At 38.5% G+C, this 18164-nt stretch overlaps 2 protein-coding genes across 5 annotated transcripts; both read right to left on the bottom strand.

Annotated features, from left to right (window-relative positions):
• Positions 1 to 1982: 1982 nt before the first annotated feature.
• Positions 1983 to 6303, bottom strand: ndufa12 (NADH:ubiquinone oxidoreductase subunit A12). Its single transcript, XM_084113042.1, has 4 exons — positions 6159 to 6303; positions 5678 to 5760; positions 5502 to 5589; positions 1983 to 2250 (listed from the first exon to the last, which is right to left on the bottom strand). Exons 1-4 carry the CDS (start codon positions 6245 to 6247, stop codon positions 2070 to 2072), a joined length of 441 nt encoding a protein of 146 aa, XP_083969168.1. The 5' UTR covers positions 6248 to 6303; the 3' UTR covers positions 1983 to 2069.
• Positions 6304 to 6481: 178 nt separating this feature from the next.
• nr2c1 (nuclear receptor subfamily 2, group C, member 1) lies at positions 6482 to 17810 on the bottom strand. 4 transcript variants are annotated; one of them, XM_084113037.1, is made up of 14 exons: positions 17683 to 17810; positions 15992 to 16100; positions 13837 to 14067; positions 12403 to 12481; positions 12094 to 12273; positions 11825 to 11972; positions 11647 to 11743; positions 9875 to 10053; positions 9640 to 9793; positions 9427 to 9548; positions 8857 to 8996; positions 8183 to 8320; positions 7986 to 8091; positions 6482 to 7458 (listed from the first exon to the last, which is right to left on the bottom strand). In XM_084113037.1, the coding sequence occupies exons 2-14, from the start codon at positions 16043 to 16045 to the stop codon at positions 7284 to 7286; spliced, it is 1803 nt and encodes a 600-aa protein (XP_083969163.1). In that variant the 5' UTR covers positions 16046 to 16100; positions 17683 to 17810; the 3' UTR covers positions 6482 to 7283. The 4 variants fall into 4 exon arrangements, with proteins under 4 accessions (XP_083969163.1, XP_083969165.1, XP_083969164.1 ...); XM_084113039.1 differs by having other exon boundaries at positions 13837 to 13956; positions 17683 to 17804; XM_084113038.1 differs by lacking the exon at positions 17683 to 17810 and adding an exon at positions 16598 to 17149.
• Between the last annotated feature and the right edge of the window lie 354 nt (positions 17811 to 18164).

The raw sequence follows: 18164 nt of genomic DNA, 5'->3' as shown, positions 1-18164 counted from the left end.
TAGGTAATATATGGTTATCTGAGTGTTCCGGGTGGTTGCCAGGATAATATACAGTTGCCCAGGCGTTCTGTGGTGCTGCTGTGTTGTCGGGGTTACCTGGGTGTTTTCTAAGATGACACTATGCAGTTGTTAGGGTGGTATTGGTGCCTGCCAGTTTGTTGCTATGCAGTTGCTGGGGTGTTCCACATGGTTGCACAAAGTAATCTGAACATCTCAGCTAACAAATAGCACAGCATGAACAATAGCAATAGAGGAAGTTAACCAGTAATTGCAGGGACCGCTAATAACAACAACAACAAAAAAAGATGCTGCATTGAAAGGATTACATATTCACAGACAATGGTAAGTGCATGTAAAGCACGGCACATTGTAACTCAGAGACTTGATGTTATCTGAGATATGAATACAGTACACCCTATATACACTACACCAACGGCTGCTTATTCATGGGGATATGAAACATTTAAACCACTTGGCAGTGTGAAATGACACCATGCTAATGTGCATATCCATAATTCATTACCTCAATCCATTTCGCAGTGAACTTGTGTGTGTGTGTGTGTGAGAGAGAGAGAGAGAGAGAGAGAGAGGGGATAACAAAACTACACACCGTGAAGTAGCTGTCTGTATGTTTCTCACAGACGAGTTACAAACAACTTTGACCTATTATTAGTATGTTAACCATAAGCTGCTGGTGCCATGCATACGCTGACCTCCTCTGCTAACACTTTTTTCACTTGTGAATATTAATGGTTCTTAACGATTCTAAGAACTGTTTTACCATTTATCTTCTGCACAGATGTATTAATACTATTTGTGTGAAACGGAGAGTTTACATTGTCACATTACTCTTGTGAAATTGTGGTGATGCTGCACCCCTTACAAAAACAGTGCTGTGGTGATACTATCACCCTCGATGGTATCAGGTGATGCTATGGTAATTCAGTATAAAGCAAGATACTCAATGATTAACATATTAATGTGCCATGATATTTACACAAAAGTCCAAGGTACTGTAGAAAAAAAGAAAAAGTCCAAAACACTAACAGCATGGTACTTTTTTAGGGCTTATTGGTAGAGAAATGTACACTTTCTGAGCAGGTTCTAAAAAGATGTATGCTTTTTTTGTTTCTGTGGAGATGTCATAATAATAAGTTGTCAAGATTTGAATGGTTTTGTCAATGACCTCGACTGAAACAATAACATTTAAATAGACAAAAACAGGGAGGCAGTAAAATGTGATTTTGCTCTCATCCCTGTAGGAAGCAGCTATTATAGTCTGTCCACTGGTTTCAGTTTTCAACATGAACAATAAGGCCTACCCTTTGGTTTCAGTTGAACAGTCCCTCAAAAACTTGAGCAAAATCCAAAAAAACAAAAGAAAACATGGAAACAGTGCCCTCTGCTGTCCAACGCCTGACTCACCTACCTGACCAAACTCACCCTCGATTAGAAAATAATACGATTATGATATACCTAGCATGTGTAAATGCTCATTGCCTGCGTTTGGCTGCTATAGGAATTAGATCCATCTATGAAGACCATGTCAGACTGATGCACTACAATGACCTGAGGAAAACTGTTTACTGTTTACCCTCAACATTGAATCACACAGGAAATACTTTAACACGTGTGTGTGTGTGTGTGTGACACCATACTGAACTGCTCCTAGCTGTGCTTTACTAGTTTTAAATTACAATATTTAACCATTCATACATTAACCATTCCTTACAAATCTTATTTATTTTCTTGTGCACATTCCTAGTTTTAGTTCTAGTTAAAATGTCTCATGGTTTTTATATTAAGCAGCACATGATAACAGGAAATGCTTCTTGAGCACCAAATCATGATATTAAAATGATTTCTCAAGGATCATGTGACACTGACTGTAGACTGAAGTAGTAATGACTGATAAAAATTCATTTTCACGATCCAATCATTCCCCAACAGTTTTATAAATATGAATTCACACAGAGACAAAGACGTTTGTTTTAATTTATTTATGATTATTATAAAGCTACAATGTACAGAACGTTCCAAACAGCAGAACTGGTGAAAGGAGGAGGGGATTATTTCTCCCCGGCTTTTGGGGGCACCCACTCGTGGATCTTCTTGCGAGTGGTTGAATAGGGCACGTAGCAGTTTGATGTGCCACTGAGGTTGATCTGATGAACCTTGGCCAGGAACTTCTTGGGTTCTGGAGGGTGAGTAGTGGGAGGGTCATCCGTCATGCAGTGCAGCCAACGGTGCCTGAGAACAACATTGAAAGAGAGAAAAAGGGAAGATATATGTGACCCTGGACCACAAAACCAGTTACATGGGTTCATTTTTTGAAATTGAGATGTATACATCAAGGTGAATAAATAATCTTTCCATTGATGTATGGTTTGTTAGGATATGACAATATTTGGCCGAGATACAACTATTTGAAAATCTGAAATCTGAGGGTGTGAAAAAAATCGCCTTTAAAGTTGTCCATTTATGTTCGCGATCGTGCTGCATTCACTCACAAAAATAACTGTTTTATATATTTACGGTAGGAAATTTACAAAATATCTTCATGGAACATGATCTTTACTTAATATCCTAATGATTTTTGGTATAAAAGAAAAATCAATAATTTTGACCCATACAATGTATTGTTGGATATTGCCACAAATATACCCCTGTGACATGTGACTGGTTTTGTGATCCAGGGTCACATATGACATATTAAAAGCCGTGAGAATTTTTGTATAAAAACACGCAATTCTATTCTGAAACATTTTTGTTCTATTCCATTCTGTACTTTATTTTTTGTACAATACATAAAATCTATAATAAAAAAAAAAACCTCTATTAATACTAATATATTAATAAAATATATAAATGTAATTTTATTTTATATTTTAATATTTCATATTTTACTTTCAGCAAAAGGATTTCAAATATCAATCATTTGGATGTCTTTCTACTTTTCTTCACTAAAAGTGTAGTAGATGTACTTTCTGTTCCAAACACTGTATTCACATTGCCGCTAATGCCGAATTTGCAAGACAACCAATTTTCAATTGCTCTGTAAATTTACCCAATGTTTTGTTCAATCATAATGGCTGCCAATTAGCACTTTTCACTTCACTCTTAATGCACCAGAATGAATCCATTTTTTCACAAGAATAATAGGGCAATTTTGGTTTTAATAAACACTTTTGTTATACCGGTTGAAACTCTCTTCACATCCTGATAGCAATCAATAATAGAAATATTAAATATTACAACATGTACATATGGAAGTCTCAGGACCTAAAATGTTTGTCCGAATGCAATGATACGTTGCCCTACCTGTCAAAATGTATTTCTGCTCACGCAGACATCACACATCATTCCATAAGGCACCGTGCGCCACAAACAAACAGCAGCCGTCTTTACAGTTCCTCCTGAACCAAAACAACGATCTAAAGGCCCATACACACCGGGATGAATATCGGCACACGTTATTCGCCAGCGTTTTTCAACGCGTTTTTTGTGTTCACACCCAAGCGATTTTCGCTGACAATGAGCCGAGTGAACATGCAAATTCATTCCCTGACATTAGATGGCGCTTAATGTAAAACAGAAATACCCCGGTGGCGATTGTCAAACGTTTGTGGGAAAAAGTTATAGCCTATGTACAAGAAAGACAATTAAGTGAAATGAAACTAACCATCAAATTCCCATTTGCTCTGCAATACCACTCCATAACAGTTCTCTTTTATCAAGATTTTTGTAGTCACTGTAACGTTTGTCATATAGTTCTTTATGTTCCGACACCAACGAGACCAGCAGCTCTACATTCATCTTGCCTTGCATCTTCCTTGTCTTATTTCTTCCCGGCGGCAGTGTAGAGGTGTAGACGCTACTTGGCGTATATCTTCTTCGCCGTTATGTATGTGTGCTCGGCAAGACCGTTTTGTGTTTGAGCGCCCCCAAGTTGTGTTTTACTGTAACTTCAGAAACTCCAGACACGTGAGCAAAAGCGCCAATCTCATTGGTCGGATAGTTTTTGATGCGGCGCGTCAAACCAAAAAAACGAACCCGAGGCGTTTTTTAAAAAGTGACGCTTTTACGCGTGGCGTTTTTCGCGTCGGTGTGCACACTCACATTGGCGCCCTTTGTTTAGTCACGAGGCGTTAAACGTCGGCGAAAATCGTGCGCGAAATTCGTCCCGGTGTGAACAGGCCTTTATTCTGCGTTCACGCCATGTTGTAACCATAATTACTAGATGGCAACCAGCGACGTCCTAACTGGAGCTGTTCACATCCTCAGACTCAGATTTATGTGTTTCTATGTCAACACGATCAACGCCAAAATGAATCTGTAGCAGTCAGGTGGTATAAGCAAGAGCTCTGTAAGTTCATTAGTATTATAATGTTATGTGCTTTGAGACATGAGGTAATTTAACGCTGTCTCTCATGACGCTTTGCAGACTCTACTCTGGATGTGCGCATTCTTGAGCGTGGTCTTGGAGGCGCTCTGAACGGAGGGTGGGATCTCATGCTTTCAAAGCTAGCTTGCTATAGGGCTTGGGCGTCGTGACGTCATACTTGGCGTGGCGGCCATGTTGATGGCCTCGCGAATGTAAACATACAGCAGTCGAACGAGGAGAAGCAGAGTTGGGAGAAAGAAAATAAAGAAAAAAGATATTAAAGTCCCGAAAAGGATGTGGAATTTATGGGGATACGTTAAATAGGGAAGCCAGGGACCAGTAACGTTATGTGGACAAAATCGGCAAAAAAGTTTAGTTAGTAGCTGTCAACCCTCCCGTTTTTTCCGGGTTTCTCACGCATTTGAGCTCTTTTCCCGCTGTCTTCCCGTTTTAGTATTTTCCTATAAAATATCCCGAAAAATGAAAAATGACTTTGCTTACAGATTGGCGTGAAATCGTGCTCTCACAACAACCACGCTGTTATCTTAAAAAGGCCAATATCACGCTAAGGTTGCCTTCAAGTAAGCAAAACGATGCTTTGAAAACATCTGTTTCGCTGGAAGGGCAAGGGGGTAGCAACAGGACAACAGTAACGTTACAGAGACTGACAGGTCCGATGGAAGGGCTAACATTAATGTTATGAGAGAGTAAGGTATTAAAATACGGGATATTTTACAGGAAAATTTGTCCACATACTGGTCCCTGGTTTCCCTAACGTATCCCGGTAAATTCCACATCCTTTTCGGGATTTTAACATCTTTTTTCTTTCTCCCAACTCTGCTTCTCCTCGTTCGACTTGCTGTATGTTTACATTCGCGAGGCCATCAACATGGCCGCCACGCCAAGTATGACGTCACGACGCCCAAGCCCTATTGCTAGCCTCTCAGAAATTGCTTACACTACCTTTAAGACAAGAGTAGGGTTTTTTTTAAAGAGCTCTATAAACCAATAATTACATAATCTTAAGGGAAAAATGTACAGGGCAAAGGGACACTAGATACGAGAAAGAAACTAAATCCATTAAAAACATCATGGCAAATACATCTGTTTATAATACCATTCAGCAGGGACCATGCTGCCATCAACATCCCACAAAGTCTTCTTTCCGTTCATCTCTGTGGTGTAAATCACCCATCGGTGACGGCCTGAAAGTGACACAGTGAAAATACACACTCAGAAGACATAAAACACAGTGAATTTGTGCATAGACAACTAAAGTATGTAAATTAATACCGAAAAAGTTTCTGTTGTCCTCATAGTATTTGTTGCCATATTTGTCAGCACCCACCAAGGCTCCTGTCTTGATATCATTCACCCTGAGAAAAACATTTCAATGATGTCAAATCAATAGTTAATATATTAAGTGTAATTTATTATAATAGTAAGTATATTATAATATAGTATAATATATATAAATATTAATAATAAATTCCATGCAAAAAGTACAGTGGCAGCAGCATAAATTTCCCTACAGGTCTAAAAAAATACAGTCCCCCAAGATCTTAACTATCTATATATTGATAAAGGTCTCCGGTAAATACATTCTCCGGTAAACACACATTCAGTTGTTCAGTGTTTCGCATTCATATGTGTGACTGTACAGTCACTATCAAAGAGGTCATTGCTTTGGATTCAGTGTCTTACAGTTCTACACGCTTCATTTCACACCCGTTTACCTCTAAAGCTCTAAAACAATTTTATTCGAGTGACCTACCTGAACAGCTGCAGTAGGAAGCCTTTAACACCGCCATGACCGCCGAGTTGACCCACGGCCCGCCGCACTAGATTCGCGTACTCCGCCATAACTGACGGACTCTAAACGCTGACGGACGGTCACGCGCTTTACAGTTCCCCCTGCACACGCGATCGCGCGGTTTGGGTTCCGCCAACAATCTCTCTGTTTTGGTTTAAGCAGATAACGCTGTTGTCTTCGGGTGAGGTGCACTAACTTGAGAAAATAACCTGCATTTTATTAAGACATATTATATATAATACAATTGAAGCGTTCAAGCTTGATCGGAGAATGTTTCTGAAAGGTCTGGTTTACTCTTTAATAAAAAAAGTGACACAACACAAACATATTCAGTATTTAAACATTACAGAGTTCACAAGGTACTGCTCGGAATAAACCTGGAACAACTATAAATTGATTCCAACACGTTTGACCAATACATTTCCATGACTTTCATTTCTTTACAATTTTTTTTTTTTTATACAGAGATTGCACTCACAGAATAATATTTTGCCAATTAAATATATTAGAGCATAAAGAGAAAAAATGTACATGAACTACAGAAATTGCCATGACTTTTCCAGGGATGGAGAAAAGATTTTCTGTAACCGTGGGAACCCTGTATATCACATCAAATGTGTTCATAAAAAAAAGGAACAGGCGAACAAATGCCAAAATACCAACATTTTTCCCCTTGATTTGACATTTATTATTCCTATATACATGATTCATATACATACAGAGAAAGTCAGTGCTGGGGGGGGGGGGGGGGGGGGGGGCAAAGTTCTCTTTGGAACAAGTTCTCAAGAACAGGTTCCTTTCACTTCCTGTGTCTTCATAGACACTTTTCTAAACATAAGTACAGCAATACAATAAAAGCCCAAACGATCCAATCGCAGCAGTTGCAGTAATCCACTTTATCCATACTACATAACCTTATAGACATAATAACTGGCCAAATGAAAAAGCAAAGTCATAACAAAATGATTTTCTTATTCGAACTGTATGATTATATCATAAAGATCGCTGTTTTGGCCCAAAGGGTCTGAGTGAGCAAAGCCATTGACTTTTTAAAGCTGATGGGTGTGGCTGTGGGCGAGGCTTCAGTCACTCAGCGTTGCTGATTGGCTGGCTGTTGTAGTCGGTAGACTCCATTTTGAGGATGTAGGGAATGATGCTGTCGATCTGGACGTTCCCGATGAGACCGGCGAAAAACAGCTCCTCAGTCACCGCAGCGCTCATGAGCCGCAGGGCGGGCAGGCGAACTAACAGTTTTGAAAGACTAGCAGAGAAAGAGAATTTATATATTGGTAATAGTCACATCTAAGATATCATACTATATCTAACATTTCCGAATATTTAAAATTAATTGGATTGTTGGGTGTAATGCATTACTAGGTAATTACTTACTCTAATTTAACAAAGTAAGGGATTACTTAATTTTACAATTACTTCTGATGTAATCGCATTAAATACTGTATAGACTATGAACGATTCTATATAAAACAATAGTGGATTTAACATCAAAATTTAACATCTAATGGTACAATGTATATATTTTTTATGTAACCGTCTCCCTTTAAATACTTTGGTCAGTTTAAGAATAAATTTATGCAATTTTATATTATTTAATTTGAAAGGATTAAAGGCACAGTTTCATATCTATCCTTGTATTGTTCAACTGGGCGAGGTTGATATGGGATTTTTAGAGAGTTTAATTGGTACAGTAATCTAATTACACTGTTGAAGATGTAATTAGTAGCTATTAATGACTTTTTTTAGAGTAACTAAACTACACAAGTCGCTCACCGATATGTGTCCTCTGGATACACTTTGCTCACATAGTCCTGCAGTTCCATGTATGCTTTCTCCTGAAACCGTTCAATCTGAAGGGTGCCGTCCACTCCGGAGTGATCTGCGACAAACACGCATACAATCAACTTAATTCTTACCTTTTTTTCCCCATTTCCCTCCATATTTTTCAGATACTCTCCAGTTGTGCTCACCTGGGCTGAAGAGAACCACAGCTTTGAGGTAAGCGTATTCATATGCATCAGGACTCATGCGACTCATACTGTTACAGAATTCCTGCATACGCCAGATATGCTCCATGACTTGCTTCACCCGCTCTGGGGATAGTTTATCTGTTGAACACACGTACACATCTCTCATTACCCTCAATGAATCAACTCAAACTGGTTGTCAAACTGGGATCCCCAGAGGGCGCTAGGGGGTCCGTGCAAAAAATTTGAGAAATTAATTTTTTAGGGCTGAGCTTCTGTTTATGTTCTCTGATCAATGTTTATATGTGAATAAAAGCCTAATTAAATCTGTTCATCATATAAAGCGATCGAGTCTCTTCAGAAAATTTTAGACTAAACCGCTCAATTCATATGGATTATTTTTACAATCTCTTTATGAACTTTTTGAAGCATCAAAGTGTCAGTTGCATAGCTATCAATGGAGGGACAGAAATCTCTCAGATTCATTCATTTGTGTTCCGAAAATGAACAGAAGTCTTACGGGTTTGAAAACGACATGAGGGTGAGAAATTAATGACAGAATTTTAATTTAATTTTTGGGTGAAATATCCCTTTAATATATTGTTAAAGTATGTTAAACATAATCTGACCAAATTTAGAAATATATAATATTCAAAAATAGTAAAATGTCCACGTACCTTCATCCAGGCTGGTCTGTAGGTGGTTGATTATGGCCGTGAGGATCGTTTCTACATTCATAATATGTGAACACTGAGCCAGACCTAAAGCAAACAACTCATTCCAGCAGGCCTTCATCAGCGTGATGCTGTTCTCTGAGCTGAGCACCAAAAATACAGAATAAAATGAGGATACAGCTAAATTTACAAATAAAATCATTACACAGTACATTGCGATTTGAATTAGGTGTAGGGGACCAAATAAGGGTATAAATGGCCGTTTATGCATGCAGTTCTCTTCCACTGTCTATGGGGCAAAATTTTAAGGCATCATGCAGTCGTTTCTGACATGAAGGTTGTATTAAAAGGTAGGTAACGTAATAATGCTTAAGATAATTTTAGCCAAATTCTAATGCAGCATTGCATAGTGGGGGAGAATGCAGGAAGTGCTGATAATAAATATACTTATCATTCATTTAGTACTTAAAAACAAAGTATATATTCCTCCCCCTATTTAAACAACCTGCATTTAGAGCCATCCACCTGTGATCGCCTGAAACCACGTATAAACTAGGACATGAATACACTCACCCAAGTGCCTGAAAGGCTGGAATAGAGCGTGCCCAGTGCATGGAGAGGAAAAGCAGACGGGAAGCTGATTCACAGATGTAATTCAGATTCAGGAAGTCTGGCATGGGCAGCGGCATCATCAGCTACACACAATATTTAATGCACATTGTTATTCGACCATCATTTTTCAATCGCTATAACTGCAGTGTGTCTCAATCTACAGTGAGCCCTGACCTTAAAGGGCACGTGCATATCTGAGAGCAGCGGTCCCTCCAGTTCCAGTAGAGCGGTGGACTGTTCATCAACCCTGACAGCCACAAGTCCCTCTGCCATCTCTTCCCCACAACCTTCCTCAGGCTGAAGCGCCTTTGTGAGCGTGTCAAAGGCCCTGGACACAAACAAACACAAAATGTGTAAGCACAGCCATGTACCGCATTGATATCAGAACTACACGAGTTGCTTTCCGCACCGTGTGACGTCATTCGACTCGTCCCTCTGCATGTCCGTCATAACGCTGTCATCGTTACTAGCGGTCTCTATCCCCGATAGGTCAGCACTGCTGTCCATCATCTCACGACTTTTGTTGAGGTGACCGAGAGACGTGACCACGCTGGCCAGGGTACCCAGATCTCCCTGACTGGAGTCATTCTAAAGTGAACATCAGAAAACTTGAACATACATATGAACATATGATGAATCTCACGAAAACATTATCGGGTTAGTTTTACAGGGTATCTGCAGGGTTTTTAAAATCAAATTTAAGACTTTAAGACCTGCACAAATTAAATGAATGCCATATGAGCGGGGAAGGGCAATGTCTAGGGTAACATGACTATAAAAAACATGATTTTACTGTTGAAATACAGGCTTTGACAAGAACAAAAAGTTTTATAAAATGATAAACCTCACATTTCAGCCTTTAAACCATTTTTTTAAAGAAAAGGGACGAGTCAAAATTATAAATGATTAGGCCAATATTTATTTTCTGATGATTATATTAAAAATCTATATATGTTACATTTTTTAAATAATTTTTTGCAGTTATGTAATAAAATGGTAGCCTGGTAATACCAAACTCTGCTACTTCGCTTCGTAGAAAGAGTCTGGCATGGCATAATTGAAAAGCGTTTTCTTTCTTGCGGGGGGGCGCTTGTCTGATGTTTAAAATCATTGGTTACCCGTAAGCCAATCACATAACGTTTGGTTATGGTGTGTGTTATGCGCATGCTCAGCCGCATCTAACTTCCACTGTAAACACATGTATGATGCGAAAACAAAACCATCGAGCGAAATACCGGAGTTTTGCAGATTATGTGAAGTAAATCTACGCATCCACGGTACAATCAGTGTCTACGTCATCACGGCTCTCAGCCCGCCCTCTGTTCGTTGATTGGCCGGCTGTTTTCAGGCCGGAGGAAAACGGAAAGCTATTACGCTGTCTCAGACTGAGTACAGAAGCGAAATGAAATTGAGCAGAAGTACGAAGTCTGACGTAGTTCAGGCTAATAAAATGGCACAGGCTAATTGAAAATGCAAATTCACTCTCTGACAGTAGGTGGCGTTTTGGATACTCTGGTAAGCCACTGCACTTAGAACGGCAAATTTCTCCGAAGGCCGTCGAGTTTGCCAGATGATAGAAATCACGATAGTTTACCTTATTGGGTTTTGTGTTTTTCTGTTCGTCTTGAAATGATAGTTACGATTTTTCTTATACAATTTAAAAGATTTAAGACATTTGTTGGCCTTAAATTTGATCAAACTGATTTCAACCCAAAATCTGTTATTTTTAAAATGACTAAAAATCTTAAAATATAATCATTATTTTTTATAAAAAAAATCTTACAATTTGATGTGGTAAAAAAAAACACCACCATAATGTAAAATGACTTCTAAATTTAAATATGATATAGTATATAGTTAAATAATATATATATTAGTAATAAGAACTGAGGGAATACATGTTTTAATTTACATCATATATGTTTAATTTACATCACGGTAGTGTTTTTTTATGAAAATATTGCCACAGTGAACTTGATGGTCCTAAAATAGGCTTAATTTTCTTTATGTAAATTTTCAAAAAAGCATGTTCTTGGCAGGGAGATTTACCAAGTAGTCTTTTTTTTTTAATTACGGGGACCAGGAAAATAGATTTAGAAATAGATTACAGCTAACCAGACTTATTATTATTAATATATATATATATTATTACTACAAAAAAAAAAAATATATATGTTTTACCTGATCTGGTGAAGAAGGAATTAAAATGGTGTTGTCAAGTTTGGAAAGTGATTGCTGTATGTTCAAGAGCATGTTGGAGTCCAATAAACTGGTGGACCTGTGATCAGACACAGAGTGAGAAAACAAACAAACAAACAAAATTTTTTTTTTTGACTCAAAAACACATTCACATTTGTACCTGGTGGTCTCTTTTTCGCTAACAAACGTTGGCATGGCGGCGAGAGGACTGCAGAGGTTTTTGCGGATGTAGATCTTTTCGATAGAGGGCGCACAGTTTGCTGGCTTCTCTCTCGACACCTCCACCGGTTTCCTCTCGCACTGAACAGCTGTTGGCAGAATTTCAATCATAAGTCTTATCACTTAGAAAAATACCAGCACACCCCAGCATCAGTCGTGTCTAGAGCTCAAATGGTGCGGGTACGTGTTACCTATCGGATCTGGACTCACAGTCTTGTTTCATGCCGAGGGCCATGCAGCGCTGCAGTCTGCAGTATTGACACCGGTTCCGATGGTGTTTGTTGATGATACATTCTCCAGACCCGCGGCACGTGTACACCAGATTCTTCCTGATGCTGCGCTTGAAGAAACCCTTACAGCCCTCACAGCTCACTGCTCCATAGTGACGACCTAAACACACAATGACCAACAGGACAAATGCAACAATTTAAAAGTGTCTCTCCCCAATAATAGCTTGCAGCCAGTTTGAGCTCTAAACTTATTTAAAAAAAAGAAAAAAAGTGTGTGTTGGTCATGTACCCGAGGCCTTGTCTCCACAAACTACACAATACTCCACTGGAGGCTTCGTAGAGCCCTGTTCTGAACCCTCCGTCACAAACTGAAAAACAAAACACTCTATCCTATAAATATGAACATTTACATTGTGTAAATAATTACAAAAGGAAATGCCATATGCAAAAACAAGCAAGTACACACTATCACAATACAAATCGATATGAGAGGACTACAGTTATAGTACGCCTACAAAAAGTACCACGTTATAGTGATGTATCAGATGCTATTACTATGGTACTTTGAAATATGGTATTAAATAATTACCAATGTATTTATACAGTGTTTCTCCACACTAAAGTCTCAACATGCCATTGATTTCAATATTGTTTGACATTAGCATGTTGCTAAGCTAAAAGACACATGATTTAAAAAAGACACCATTTACATCAAAACTATTTTAATAACAGAATGAAATGTTTTTATAAGCAAAAATTGTCTCACTTCATCCACCACATTTGATTTTTTTTACATTGCCGCAACATGAGTAAAGCCCAAAGTTTACTGCAGTTTTGACATTGTGCATGCATACATCTGAATGCATAGTGTTTTAATGTATGCATTAATGTATAACACATGCCAACTAATCTAGAAAGTGTCTACAGAAGTTATGGCTGATAAAAATGAACTCTTTTAAACTAGAGTTGCGGGCAGGGCTTGTTTCCCACAGAATAGAAACAATACGCTTTCTCGCTCTCTCATCTTTCCGGCAGCGAGTTGACACACAAACCCGCCTCCTCTCACTCGCTCGTTTCATTTGATCTGGTTGAATATTGTTGGTGTTACAGGGCTTGAATTTTGCGTGGGATTGCGCATAATTTGACTGATTTTGTGCTCAGGCCCAAAGTGCGCATGGATAAAGCCACCTCTCAGTACTAAATTGAGTTATTCTTCGCTGCTTATTGCGCTTAAACAGTCAAATACACACAAAATAATGTCAAAATGTTGGTCTTGGAGAGTACAGGTTAGTTATGTTTTAAGTGATTGTAAACAGTTGAGAAAGAAAACGCATGTATAACAGTATAATGGATCCGTGCATCCGGTCTTAAAGTGACAGCAGCCTAATATACATGCTGCCAAATTATGAGATAATATAAAAAATATATGATGATTTTTCCTCATGGTATCAATGTCAAAATTGTGGCTAGTGAAAATCCTGAATGGTTTGTAACTTTGGAAAACCACTAGCCACAGTGGCTGGTGAGCAAAAAAGTTAATATCAAGCCCTGGTTGTATATATCTCTTCACTGGTGATAGTATTTGTTGTTCCATTTCTTCTTCAGCTGTGAAACAATGCTTTAGGCCAGTGTTGCCACCTTTTGGAAACACTAAAAAGGTAAAAGAAATACGTGCACACTATACTGATGTACGGCGTGCCCAGCAAATGTGTAAAACGTTTACCTGGATCTGTTGTCCTGTCAGCTCAGGTGATGCAAAAAGCAGTTGATTGACAGCTGACCCTTCGGCAGAGGTTAAGATGACCTTGGTTGGTGAGTTCTCTTGTTTGATGAACAGTTTTTCCTGGTTGGGGTAATCCAAGTTGGTTAATATAAACTGCTGTTTGCCGCCTCCAGCCTGATCAATGGCTGTGACTATCTGCACCTTCTGAGCCAACTGCTGCTCTGTCACAATCTGATACAACACATGACGACAAAGACCATCGAAATGACGTTTACAGCAGTAAAGTTCAGTGAAAGCCTGTTCACACAAACATAAATGTTCGGCATCGGCACTAAAACGTTCTTCCTCTGCTATTTACTGTTGTTTAACAAAAGCACACCCGAGTTATAAGATGTGTTCGCCATAAAGTGGCGCTGCAGAGACCGATCAGTGTGTGACATCAAAGTACAGCGGGAGCAATTTGAAAGCTTTCAGTTAAAACAGCTCAAACATGCATTTAAGTCCGGGACTAGACTTAAGCCTTGTCTGTGAAACCGGGGGCTAAAGCTTCTAAAGTTTAAACTAAAGCTAAAGCTAAAGTTTAGCTCTTCTTGGTTGGCTAGCTTTTTCGTACGGAAGAGGATTAGGGCCAAGCAATAATAAAAAAATAAAACCATCTCGAGAATAAAGTCATTATAATGCGAGATTAAACTCGTTAAATTTCGAGAAAAAAAGTCGAAATACAATCTTGAGAATAAACTCATTAAATATTGAGAATAAAGTCGTTGTGTTTCGAGAAAAGACTCGTTAAATTTCGAGAAAAAAAAAACTGGAAATACAATCTTGAGAATAAACTCATTAAATTTAGAGAATAAAGTCGTGTTTCGAGAAAAAAACTCGTTAAATTTCGAGAAAAAAAAGTCTAAATAATTGTGAGAATAAACTCATTAAATTTCGAGAATAAAGTCTGTGTTTCGAGAAAAAAAGTGGAAATGAAATGTAGAGAATAACGCATTCGATCAGTGTTCATTGCATAGCCTATAGAGGACATGGCAGAGTTGGATCACTTAGTCAAGCTATATTTTAGACTTTCTTTCAGTAACAAAGAATAGATTCTTAGGTCTAGGTCGGCTAGGTCTTTTTAGAAGAAAAAATCAGTCCAATTTGCGCGATGTACTCACTTTTGTCCAACATGAAATTCATCGAGGTTTTGTGGTTTCCCAGGATACCATAAGACGCATTATTTAACTTGTTGATCCTCAAGGTGTGGAATTTCGACGAAGGAGACGCTTGAGAAGACGCCAGTACACTTGCGCTGGCCCAAATGCACTCTGGCATATGGACAGCTATGATAAATTAAAACCGTACGGCATTGCCATTAATGGCTGTATAGATGGTTACAGTCGTTACATTCTGTGGATGGAGGCGTACACAACCAACAACGATTAATAATGCGTCTTATGGATTCCTGGGAAACCACGAAACCTCGATGAGGTTGATATCAGTAGGCTATGCAATGAACACTGATCGAATGCGTTATTCTCTACATTTCATTTCGACTTTTAACGAGTTTAATCTCGAATTATAGTGACTTTAATCTCGAGATGGTTTTATTTTTTTATTATTGCTTGGCCCTAATCCTCTTCCGTATTTTCCGCAGTGTGAAAGATGAAAAAGATTTTTTTTTTTACAACCATCTGTTAAAAAAAGAACTCATTGCGTTGACAGCATGCAAATGTTCATGTCGGTCTGAACCATAGATTTTTTTAAAATATGCACGTAGTGTCCGTGACGTCGCTTGTTGGTTTCTGAAGAGCATTTTTAAAGCCCATAGTGGGCGGAGCCGGCCGTCGCCATCTTGGTAGCGCGTCACTCCCGGATAATCAAAAATGGGCAAAGAGGCGGGATTAGCTGAGGTGACGTGACGGCTAACAGACAGCAGAAATCTATGGGATTGACTCTCTTTTGGAGCCTGTCTCTAGTGGCCAGTCAATGAATTGCAGTTTAAGTCACTTCCATGTTGGCTTCAGGAGAGAGAACGGAAGGTTGCCATTTGGTTCGAACAAACGTTTAGTGAACAGCTGTTCATTAAAATTCAAATGTTTACCGCACCAAATTGTTACACGCATATTTCGTAAATGTAAATGATAAATCATAAATGTGCTGTGTAAGTCACCTGTAGGCCTCCGTCTGCAGAAACCAGCTGAATTCTGGGACTTTCTCCATCCATGATAACGATTTGTCAGAACTGTGGCTTAGCAACGCCTCATCAGCCACACGCCCACCTGAGAAAAATAACACACAACTCTATGATTGATGAGATGCTTTCTTAACTGCTGTTTTCGCAGCACTGTCATCTTGTTGTGCGTTTAGTTTTTAATTGAGAGGAAAGCGCGCAGCACTTTTAAATATTCATCTAAATGTCGCTCTCAGCAGTGTGGGCAGCGTCATGATGTTCGCTAACAGTTATTTCAAACATTTTTATTTTTTTTTAAGCGAAGAACAAATAACTATATCGTGGCCTTAAAACACTATACAAGTTTTTAGGGGGTCTGTGGAAAAGTTTTGAGAAAAACAATGTAAAAATAAATAAATAATAAAATAACAAAAAAAGTATGCAAATAAATTAAAATATATTTAAATAAATAAATAAATCTAACGGTCCAGTAATAAAATGGGTATTAAAAAGACAGTCATATAATGTTATAGAATTTAAATATTTCAAAATTTTGACATTTTATTTTAATTAATTTTTCACAGTATAAATCGGAACCTGACTTACATTTAGGATGGCGGTCCCTCGCACAAGGATGATCATATTTGGGGGTCTACAGCATCTAAAGATGCTAGGATGTCAATTAAAAATAATAATAATAAAAGATCGCAGCATTAAGGGTCCGGGTTGGCTTAAATACTGATGTTTAATAAGTAGGTTTAGGAGATTGTTCAAATAATTATGCAAAAGAGGTCTGTGATGTTTCAACCTGTTTATTATCAGTCAAATGATTCACGATTTTACAGTTCTTGTCATTGCAACATCCTGACCAATGATTTCTTCAATATTAATGAGCTACTGTTATTCACTCTACATATGCTCAAGTATTGTGCTCAGTGTTGTCAATCAGTTCAGATTGATGAAGACAAACTGAAATATCACAGGCTTCTGATTAGCAGTAGCTACATTAGCACACTAGCCAGCATCGCGATTTTAGTGTTATTCAGAGAATCGAAAGACTTAATGATGAAATGCGATGTAGACGGTGAATGACAGCTGGGGGTCAGTAACTCCTGTGGAATGTGTGTGTGTGTTGATCCGGGAAGATAAAGTTAGATCTGTTCCTGTAGGTTAAAGGTCATGATTGAAGGGTTAAAGCTCCTCACACACATACACAGAGGGATCTTCACTGCAGCAGCTCCTCACACGCGGATTACAGGACACATCTAGTACCTTCAAAACTTTAGATCATCAAATGAGCTGTTAATAGGTCCGAATAATGCCTTTGCGCTATTTTTTTTATCGGTATTTGTTGTGTTTATCAGAGCGCTGATATCAGATGCACACATTGATAGCGCTAGCTTGCTAAATAACGTCATATCTGCTTAAAACTTGCTATGATGTCCATTAGATGGCTGGCAATATATGTTTATTTTTCTTTAAAATCCCAAAAAGCTCGTATAGTCAGTTCAATCGCAGACATGTAAGGATCGATTTGATTCCCAATGTTTCCTGTTATGGTAGCGGCTACTACGCTAACGCGTGTTAGCAGGCCGGCTAACAACAGTGCTAACATTCTCCCGCATGATTAATCCTGAACAATTACTGCAAGCACAATAGGTTTTAATAATGTAAAAAAGTGTTAATCTTACCATGAAACCGTGAATAATTATCCAAATACTGGCGTGTTTTGATAAATTATCGTAAACTGACGGCTCACGGCAGCTATAGGAGGTCAGAGTTCGCGACCCGTTCAGAGGAAACCGGCACATCTGCGCATGCGCGAATGCACTCGTGAGCTAGGCAGTCAGCGTTCATTTTGGTCTAGGTTGAATAAAAATTTACGCCGTTAGCCAGGATGATTTAAAGTTATGAATTGTATACACATTGGCCAATAACTGTCCCAGTTTATCCAGTTGTGAATTATCTTACGTTAGCTATAGATATACAGTCACTACCAACAGCTCTGCTTTTGGATCGTGCGCGATGTTGTGAATTTTTAAATAAATAAATAAAAATGTTTACGAATTTAAATCAGTAGCAGTAATTATTGTAATAGCCCTTAATTAATATACATTGGCTATCAATAACTTCGCTCTCTTGTTATTGTATCGGCAATTGAAAAACCTCATTC

This window comes from Abramis brama (genome assembly GCF_963993115.1).
Source record: "Abramis brama genome assembly, chromosome: 4".
NCBI classification, from domain to species: Eukaryota; Metazoa; Chordata; class Actinopteri; order Cypriniformes; family Leuciscidae; genus Abramis; species Abramis brama.
Note: the sequence above shows the minus strand (reverse complement) of the source record. Positions and strands in the feature narration are given on the sequence as shown.